Below are 10000 nucleotides of genomic sequence, written 5' to 3'. Positions count from 1 at the left end.
CAGTCCCTCACACATATGCGCATATACACCCCCCCCCCCCCCCACACACACACACACACATCCACACACACACTGAGGCAGGCAGAGAGATAAGGGTATTTTAAGACATGAGAATCCTCCACAGTGCTTAGGGTTGGGGTGGGGGTGGGAGAGAATATTGGAAAGGATTATAATAGCTTTCTAATCTGGGAGCAGCGTTTCATGACTGTGGGTAGTCTTGTAGCTTGGAGCACAACTCTACTACTGTCACATTCCCAGTAACATACGTTCTTCTAGGGAGCTACAGCAATGGTCACTACATGGCATTTCTGTACATCATGAGTTAAAATCACCCAGCTCTCTGTTACACACCTACCCATATATTTTTCTAATACCATTGTACTCTTATATGGCCTTGTCTTTTTATTGATTTCCTCTGTGATTCATTGGTTCACCCTGTTTTAATATCTTCTCTGGCATGTTCTGAGCTTATTAGAACAGTTTTAAACTCTTAGAACTTTGGCCTCTACAGTCTCAACTAATTTAGTCCTCTGTGAAAAATACCTGTATGTCTAAATGAAATTGCTTTCTTGCAACATGTGTTAAAAATAATGTATTTTAACATCTTTCCCGGTAGGCCCTTTAGAAATATAATATGCTCATAAACAGCTGCTCTCTATTGTATTCCAGGAATTTGACCATGAAGCTCTTTGCCAATATGCGGACAACGTTACTGTCAAATCATATAACTTAGGCCATAAAAGTAAAATTTAATCCCAGTTCACTTTTACTGTCTTAGCAAATATTACTTATATAGAAACTCTAGAATATTACTTGACATAGAGAGAAAAAAAAAAAAGAAAAATTGTTTTTGATCATGTTTTGCTCCAGTAAGTTCAGTGACACACATAAATGCATTATGGGGCCAGTCAGACTCTTTCTAGTATAAAACCGTGACTTCTTTTATGCAAAACATGTCAGAGAGGTGGTGGTGGTGGGGGGGGGTATTTAGAAGCACACTATCAGTAAGGTTTAGTGAGGCACCAAAATGAACTCTAAAGACCCTGACATTCTTTTTTATGTCTGATCTTTAAACAGCTGCACATGTTCCTTTCCAAAATATCATCTCTACTGTGTCTGATGGATATGAGATTTTGAACTGGATTTTTTCCTTTCTTCATTGAGTCTATACCCATTTAGCCAAGTACATCATCACATACATGGTAACACGACTATTATTAGTCTTTGTTTTTAAGCAGTCACACAAAGTGCCCAGAACGATGAAAGCATGCGTTAGTTTGAGTGCTCTCTCACCTCTGCTTAAGCTTCTGCAGGTCATCGGCTAGGTTGTCCCGCTCGATCTCCACACGAGCTCTCTGATTGGTCAACGCGTCCACCTGCATGCGCAGCTGGCGCATCTCTTCGTCGTACATCTCGGCGATGCGGGTGGGCTCGCGGCCCCTCAGCCGCTCCACCTCCACAACCAGTGCCTGGTTCTGCTGCTCCAGGAAGCGCACCTTCTCGATGTAGCTGGCAAAGCGGTCGTTCAGGTGCTGCAGCTCGGCCTTCTCGTTGGTGCGCGTGTGCAGGAAGTCCTGGTTCATTGCGTCCGCCAGGCTGAAGTCCAGCTTCTCGCCGGCAAAGGAGTGCAGCACGGGTCCTGAGGAGCGCAGGCTGGAGTAGGACGGCAACGAGGTCTTGGTGACCTCGTAGACCCTGGAGGACAGGCGGGAGGAGCCAGAGGAGCCACGGCTGGAGAACAGGGATCTGGGCATGGACGCGCCTAATCCCGAACCAAAGGTGCGGCGGTAGGAAGAAGCCGTCTCGGCAGAGGCAGAGGAAAAGGTCTTGCTCATGGTTGCAACACCGTAGGATACAAGCTGGGATGAAAATGACTGGATTGCAAGACTTGGATAGAATGAGCAGGTGCAGCCCAGAGATCCGATATATGTAGCTTTGGTCAGATTTGACCCCCTCCCACAATTCTCAGTAGCCCCCTCACCCCATACCTCTCTCCCCAACCCACCCACTTCCCTCAGCTGTCATGTGGTATTCCAGCAGTTGGGTGGAGTAGATGCCAGTAAGTGAGTGAGTTGGAGTGAGTTGGGAAGGGGTTGGAGAGTGAGGTCGGATGGTAGTCTAGATTGGGTTACATGTTAGACGTGTCTTTTTTTCACAGCACCATGAATGACTGTCGCATCGGTAACGTACTGACAATATAGTCATGCAAATACGGTCAATATAACAATGTCTGGTATTACATTTAGATTTATTTCATTCCTAAAATGTCTTTTCTATTAGAGAACTATACTGACATGCAGGTCTGGGTATTTAAGTCAGTGTGCTGTCACTTTTCCAGCTCTGTGGAAAGATCTTTGCACTCTGTCACTACTTGCAGCTTGACTGCCAGCTATTGCGAAACGCTTTCATGAAAACATGACGTGAGGCTAACCACTCATGCATCATCTTCGCTTTAACCGAGCCTGTCAATATCTCCGCCGCAGTGATGACAGGGCCCTTGTGCTAGATTCCTATACAAATCAAGCCACCCATGTGGAACGGGTTGCCAGAAATGCTCACTCCGGCAGGAAGCTCGTAGGTGGGTGTCTGTCTGGGTGAGTGGGATCTGGCATCCTTGGGGCAGACGGAGTGGTGATTCAGTGGCCTGTTCATGTTTGGCACTGAGCTTTTGCCTCATCTCTCACATAAGGAGCATTTTTACTTAGCATAAGAAAAATCAGAGACTAGTGAATTCTAGTTCGGTGTCTTCTCCTGCTGCTGACTGCAGTGCCGAAAGTGGTTTCTGATGTCTATATTGTCTTAATTAACTCATAAATAATTAGCAGTAGATAATGACTGTCAAATGGTGAGTGTGTTTGGCCTGACTATAACCTTGAAACAAATATATGTCATTTTGAATTCTCTATATTTAGGGGAATATGTCATTGGTCATTCGGTTTATCAATGGTGTTGTAAACCTGGTGATAAGATATTAAAGCAGTTTTTTTTACGTATAAGGGCGTTTTTTTGGCACGACGTGAAGTTGAGAAAACGGCACCAAAAACAATATGTTGAAATAGACCAGTGCTCAATAAATGATTTAATTTATTATTAACAATATTTAGAGTAAACAAGCCAGGCAATGTTGCCTTTTGTCGCCAAGTAACACGGCGGCAAACATGAGTCTGTTCAATCGTATTCTATTAATACAGAATCCAGTCACTGAGGCGGTCATAGATGTGCGGTACCATGGCTTCATGCCAATCAGCCAATCAGATTTTAGGTTTGGAAGCATCCATTTTATAAGATTCTTTTTTCTTTTTTTTTTATGCAATCATGAACAGGAAAGCGTAATCTAAATTCCTGTTGAGGTTACGCAGGAATGTAGTTTTTTGTCTCAGGACACCATAAAACACAAGTCCATTACTTGTCTTTACTGTCATTGGTTAACTTATATCATGCAGCACTTGAGCAATCCACATGATGCCACTTGCTATCAAACAGATATGAAGCCATATGAAAGCCCTGGTACACCTCGCTCTGCCATTTCCCTGGTTGCCCAGTGACTGGCTGAATGGCCTGTCTCACTACACAGCTGCTAGCACTGCTATTAATAGGCATGGCGTCTCAACCCTGTCACTAGAATAGACCTGATAGTGGCAGATGACCAGGGAAGCTTTAAAGACCAAAGACTGCACCTGGACCATCTAAATAAAGCAGGAAGCCATGAAATATGCTACATCAGCTATCAAAGAACAGAAATAGAGTACTGCACGATGCAGAAAACTGGAAAGCAAAAGAAGAATCCACGTTTATTATAAGACTATACTGAAGCGACTTTTTAAAAGCTTTTCTATATAGGCTCTTTCAACTTCATTTTAGTTCACTGGCACATCATGGTGAGATTAATCAATCAATGCGTGTTGAAATAAACAGCCTTTGAATAACTGTTTGTCTGTTAAAGGTCATGTTTAACTTCCTTTCAATAATATGAAATGAGCATCCATACTTTAACTTGATCCTAATAATTGAGAGATTTTCTTCTTTGGTTGGTTGGTTGGTTTTTTCTCCTGAATGCTGGGAGCAGGTTTATTATTTGTCTTTGGTGTCTGCCACACATACACAAAGGAACTCGATCAATACCATCTTCAGCACACTATAATTTCTCCATTGGTTCACACTGTGTGTCTGGGGAGCTGTTAGTGAGATGGAACAGCAACTGCAGAGTCGCCTCTTCCTAGGCGGAGGAACTCAGTAAAACTTTGACATTTACATTTGGTGCCAGTGGAGCGATGCAAGAATTCAGCTTTACTTAGAGGACATGAAGGATTCTGAGGGCTGTGCAGTTACTGCGGTGCACAGCAACACTCTAGAGGATTCTGGCAGCCCAAGTGAGTCAGCTGCATTTTTACAGCTTGACATAGCAATTTTAGAAAGTAGAGCAATGGGGAAAAGCACATGGGAGTCCCCCCAGTCAGAGGAAGGCAACAGGTGAAACTCAGCGTACGTGACTAGGATTCAGACATTAAAATAATAGAAACCATGTGATCCCACTTAACATTGCTCACCCAAATTAGATTGCCAGTCCATCGGTTTCTTCAGTAACGTTTTTGTAAGCATACATGGACAGAATACTCATTACTATTTTAATGTCCAAATAGTCATCGTTTATGCATGCAACCATCCACTATGGTTAGCTCCATTCTGCTGAAGTCCTATCGGTATGAGATGTGTGTGCTGGATTTTACCTTGATTTTACCTAGCTAGATTTCTGCCATTGTTTTGTGCTGTTAATGCAAGGTCTAAACTGTGGAATGGTCGTGTTTGGCTTGCGTGTATATTACAGTGAGACTGAGAGAGAACAAGCACTTCTCTGAAATAAGATTTCAATTTTATGTGAGAGTAAATGAATAAAGGTTTTGTGATGAATTATTACAAGTACCAGATCTGGTTGCTGGAGGCCTCACTGGCAGGTATAGGTGGAGATGGTGTAAGCACAATAATTCTTTACACATTTTATTTTACGTTTTGTCAGTATGACGTAGGAGTGGGAGGTGAATGGAGTGTCCTGTTTAGTTCTTGTCTATTTTAAGAGGGAAAGGGAGCACGAGACAGATAGAATAAGCTGGCATCAGCTCGACGCAGCTAGAGAGGTTAACTCTTAATTGTTCTGTTTATTAAATAACTCTTCACAGCCTTCTTCCTCTTTTCTGTTGTTCAACTATAAGATCTTGATAAGAATATCACCTAGCCAAGATAAGGCTTTACAATGTTATAGTAGGCTGAATTCAGGTCACATTCCCCCCCCCCCCCCCCCCGCCCAGTGTGAAAGTTTACTCAGGAATACTTGTGACACGGAAAACCGGGACTTACTGCCAGAGCAATAAATGAACTGCCTGATGTGTGTTCATGTTTATAGTAACTGTGTCATAGGAATAGCCATGACTCTCTGAGGACGGATACACAACGTCCTGCTTCCTGTTCAGCTATTCTTGATGCAGTCTTTTTAATAAGCAAGTTGATGTTTAATAAAGTAAGACTGGTAGGATATGTTTAGTGGTGATATACAATACAAAGATGTTGTTATCAACCAAAATATAGATGAGAGTCATAGAGTTCAGGTACACATGTTACAACGTCACAAATAAAAATAGAGATTAAAGGCAAAAATATATGCAATTTGTTAATATCAGGTTTTCGGATTGGGTTTTGGGAAAGTCCCAGAGGAAAGTACTGGCTGGAGAACGGATGACAGGTTGACAGGTTAAAAATTATTTATGGCAAGTTCAGATCACATGGGTTATTCCCAGTTGCTTGGTAACCATAAACACAGGCAGGCATTGATCTGCCTTTCTTGCCACTCCTAGGAGGGAATGTTTGTGTCAAAATATATGTGAGGAATGTCCATCCGTGTACATTTTTGCTTGTGTGTTTGAGCTGGCTTCTTGTGCGTCCCTCAAATGTGTATAAGGATAAAGGATTCATCGGCTTCTTGTGACTGAAGGGAGGCAGCGTAGAGCCATGAGGTAGAAACAGGGGAAAACTGAAAAGTGCTAATCTTTAGAAAACTCTGGGGAAGGAAACATTGGGTGTCATTTCAGACCCGTTCTAAAAGACACTCTGTGTCCCCATAAGCAATTGAAGTTACAATAAACATAAGTTTCTATATGTTCCTTATTTCCCATGTCTCTGCAATCCAGCTTTGTTATACTGAAGAAACCTCAAAGGAATTTTTATCCCTTTGCACAAAGAACAACCACAGCGAGAAGGTTAAATGAAACTGAAGGACCCTGCACTGTTGCTCTTTTTTGTTTTCCATATATTTTTTAATGACTTTCTCGTCCTCTCCTACCACATTGTTTCAGAATGGCTCTGTAATCAGTGCACGGCCTGCCAGCATGGGGGAGGAGTGAGTGGTATTGCTGGAAGGTGCTGGGGTTTAAGGGTCTAAATGCCAGGAGATGTGACTCCAAACAGGCATGGAGTTATGGGAAGGCGTGGGATTCAATGCAGCAGGTCAGCTTTCAAAAAAAAAAACCAAAAAAAAAAACCAACCAATGGCTGCCCCAGCAACCCCCCAGACATGGATATATAGATTAAAGAGCAATAGTATAAATTGATCTAAGGAGAGAGAGAGAGAGAGAGAGAGAGAGAGAGAGAGAGAGAGAGAGAGAGAGAGAGAGAGAGAGAGAGAGAGAGAGAGAGAGAGAGAGAGAGAGAGAGAGAGAGAGCTTGCGTGGCGTTTTTAAAATCTAATAATACGAATTATTGTAGAAAAACACCTTACAATCTTAGGGTATATATTTAGTCAAAGATTCACATATCCTCAGCAAAATGTAAAAAATCTAATGTTTTTAGTAAACATTTACATGCAACAAACAAACAAACAAACAAACAAAAACCTCGATATCTTTTTGCTATTGTTTCGCTATTAATTTGTTGTCGCTTTAGGAGGGTGTATACAGGACTATATCCGTATATCCTTCTACACAAACAATAAGTGGGCAGTGGGTGGCGCTGTAACTCCAGTTATTCAGTAACGACAGACGATAGAGTTAAGTTTAATGAGCAGAAACACATACAACTAACATCTTATTTTTAATACATATAGTGTTTCAAATCAAACGGGACCTTTCCAATGATACATTAAGTGATATTTGAAAAATAAATATAAATAATACTTTTGATATTACTTGCAGTCGTATCTGTTGCATAATTTGGGGTGCATTAGTCAGTGAAAGCTATCTATACGGTATATGGTATGAAAACTTGCTATATGGTTATCTGAGAACTTACTGAATTATTTATGACTGAGGCATGCACTATCATACTTTGTTTCTGTTTTAAAAAATACAAAAGCCAAAAACGAAACAATGGCAAATAAAACAAAATCATGCCACCCCCTGTAAGATGTATGGGTTATTTGCACATTGAGCTAAAGGCCAAGCGCTGATGTGCATTTTTAAAGTGGGAAACGTGGCTGCACATGTGAATGCCCACTGCCACATTAATGGTCAATGGTGAGAGAAGGTTCTGAAGGTTAAATGCTCTAGTTTTCTTCATCTTCATCGCCATTATTGTTATTATTAAAGGTATGCCATGGTTTCAATTTTTGAATATTTAAATAATTATTAATTTGTTTTTTCGGTTTTTTTGGGTGTGTGTGTGTGTGTGTGTGTGTGTGTGTGTGTGTGTGTGTGTGTGTGTGTGTGTGTGTGTGTGAGTTTGTTTGTGTGTGTGTGTGTGTGTGTGTGTGTGTGTGTGTGTGTGTGTGTGTGTGTGTGTGTGTGTGTGTGTAAATTACTCCCATAGACTATGTCCTCTTTCACCTGCGATGACAAGGTTGGAGCAGTAACGATCAGAAAAGGGACTTTACCTTTACCTTTATCTAAACCTTCTCCTCGTCGTCTCCTAGGAAACCCAGCACCCCTGTTGCTGTGTGACTCCATCCTTTCTCCTCCTCCTCCTCCTCCACGTCAACGTCCTGACGGAACTGAGTCTCTCTCTGACGTAATTGCGGGTTCCCTCCACGCAGGGCAAAGGCACGAGCCGCCGCGTAACTCCTGATCCCGATCCGCACCGGACATTCCGGGCGAAAGTCTCCCGTGTGCTTTTTGACTGCCTTAAGACCAAAAGCTCGCTCGATTTCCTTTTTCAACCGACGTGTTCGTCACCTGTGCTTAACCGTTTTGGCAGTCGTCGGCAGAAGCGCATTTCAAAATGTGGATTTAAAATCGATACCGTGAGAGGACGCTGACCAAGTAGCGCTTGCCGAATTTAGTCTTGTGGGTCGTTAATATGATGCATCCACGACTATGGAAAGCCCTGTTTGGAATGACCGTGCTCTACCAGCTGGTAATGGCAGGCAAATACGGTGAGTACATGCGTACATGAGGCGAGGAGGGAGTGGGCAGAAGTCTCCCAGAACGAAAATAGGAGAAACGAGCGTGGACTGCGTGCGCTGATCTAATTTTCAATTACCCGTTTTTCCACAACTGATTTAGGAGTCTAAAGAAAAGTAAAGATTAATTTTGTTTGTGGTTATGTAAAAACATCTCTGAGGTAATGCCGGTCAAATTCACAACCCCTCGAAGATGATTGAGAATGTAAATAAAACATTAGGCGGCATTCTTTATTACACTTTTGAATATCCGCGTGTTGAAGTTCAACCGATTATTGGGAGCTGTTTTGAAGAATGAAGAAGAGCAAAGAGCATTCACGAGACTATAAGGACAAGTCTGAACAAACAGCTCGGATTCGTTAGTTCCGCTTCAAATTATCTTTGAGAATGCAATCCGTTCCCAGTTACGTCACACTTGGTAAACATCTGTTCTCACAGACATTGACACTGTCGTGCAGTAAGCAACATCTTTGTAGTTTACCTTATTAAGCAACTGGTGAGAATCGGTAATCACCTCGAGACAAGAGACGGCGAGTTATGAGTAATGTTTCAGCACCACGGAGAGCGACCACGTTAAAGTCTTTTTTCAGAACCTTCACCTTTCGCTATAGTTAAGCATTGAAATAGATTATGTATTAAAGCTGTTGACCATAGAAATCACCTTGTCACTGTATCCTGGCAGATGGGTGAGTGAATGAATTAGGTGATGACTTTGAATATTAAGTCTTTCAGATGTATCGTATAGTAAATGACCTGCAGACAATTTATTTCACTAATGTCGATTTTATGCCTGTTTTTAACTCAAATCACAACACCTGAATGGTCACTCAAATGTCATTTCACCACTGTAGTCAGGTTTTTCCTTGCTATGGGCTTGTTCATGTGACTTTTTATATAGTGAATTCATAGAATATGAGATGAGTACATAAATAATTTATGCATAAAAGAACGCGTAATATATCCTGTATTCTGTCCACTGAGTCATCTCTCCAGGTGAGCTTGCTATACCTTCTCGCTCTCTTTCAGTATCCTGTTGTCTTGGCTCTTGCTTTCACTGAACGTGGTGGCTGTGTATATGGAGCCCTCAGATGTCATTCATATTACCACCACCACAGGTCCACTGGTGTTTGGAGATCTGTAGTTCAAAGTGGCATCCAGCTGTGCTCAGCAAATCCACTTTGAGAAATTTGAAAAACTCATGTGCCTGCATCCCATATTTGGGTTGTTTCAGTCCAGTTCACACTTTGTAATTTTGTTCAATTTTACGTAATTAATTTTAAAGAAAAATGTTGATTTTATTATAATTGCTTAAACTTGACATTGGGCTGTTTATGAGTGTGGATGAGAGCAGCCATCAACATGCAGTGGATGTGCCCGGTATGAGTAGGAAGCTGCCAGATCGGCGTCTGCCTCTGCCATATTCAGTGATAACATCCTCTCTCTCTCTCTCTCTCTCTCTCTCTCTCTCTCTCTCTCTCTCACGTTCTCGCTCTCTTTCTCCCACCCCTCCCCTTCTTTTCCTCTCTCCCTCTCTCCATTTCCTCCTGAATCACTCATTTTGTCACACAGCTCTGATCACCACCTGTTAGCAAGTGGGAATGTGAGATTGACAAGCCCCCT

General features: G+C 42.1%; 2 protein-coding genes across 3 annotated transcripts in view; one reads left to right on the top strand and one right to left on the bottom strand.

Moving 5' to 3' along the window:
* Positions 1–1917, bottom strand: part of desma (desmin a) — a 7271-nt gene extending 5354 nt beyond the window's left edge. Inside the window, exon 1 of one of the 2 annotated variants that reach the window (XM_035523862.1) lies at positions 1294–1917. In XM_035523862.1, the coding sequence (XP_035379755.1) occupies positions 1294–1835 (542 nt within the window). In that variant the 5' untranslated portion in view covers positions 1836–1917. The remainder of the gene's footprint in view (positions 1–1293) is intronic. The other variant, XM_035523863.1, reaches the window with a different exon arrangement.
* Positions 1918–7926: 6009 nt separating this feature from the next.
* ptprna (protein tyrosine phosphatase receptor type Na) overlaps positions 7927–10000 on the top strand; it is a 23986-nt gene continuing 21912 nt past the window's right edge. Inside the window, exon 1 of the mRNA XM_027021092.2 lies at positions 7927–8353. Within this exon, the coding sequence (XP_026876893.2) occupies positions 8278–8353 (76 nt within the window). The 5' untranslated portion in view covers positions 7927–8277. The remainder of the gene's footprint in view (positions 8354–10000) is intronic.

Source organism: Electrophorus electricus, chromosome 2, assembly GCF_013358815.1.
Source record: "Electrophorus electricus isolate fEleEle1 chromosome 2, fEleEle1.pri, whole genome shotgun sequence".
Taxonomy (NCBI): domain Eukaryota; kingdom Metazoa; phylum Chordata; class Actinopteri; order Gymnotiformes; family Gymnotidae; genus Electrophorus; species Electrophorus electricus.
Note: the sequence above shows the minus strand (reverse complement) of the source record. Positions and strands in the feature narration are given on the sequence as shown.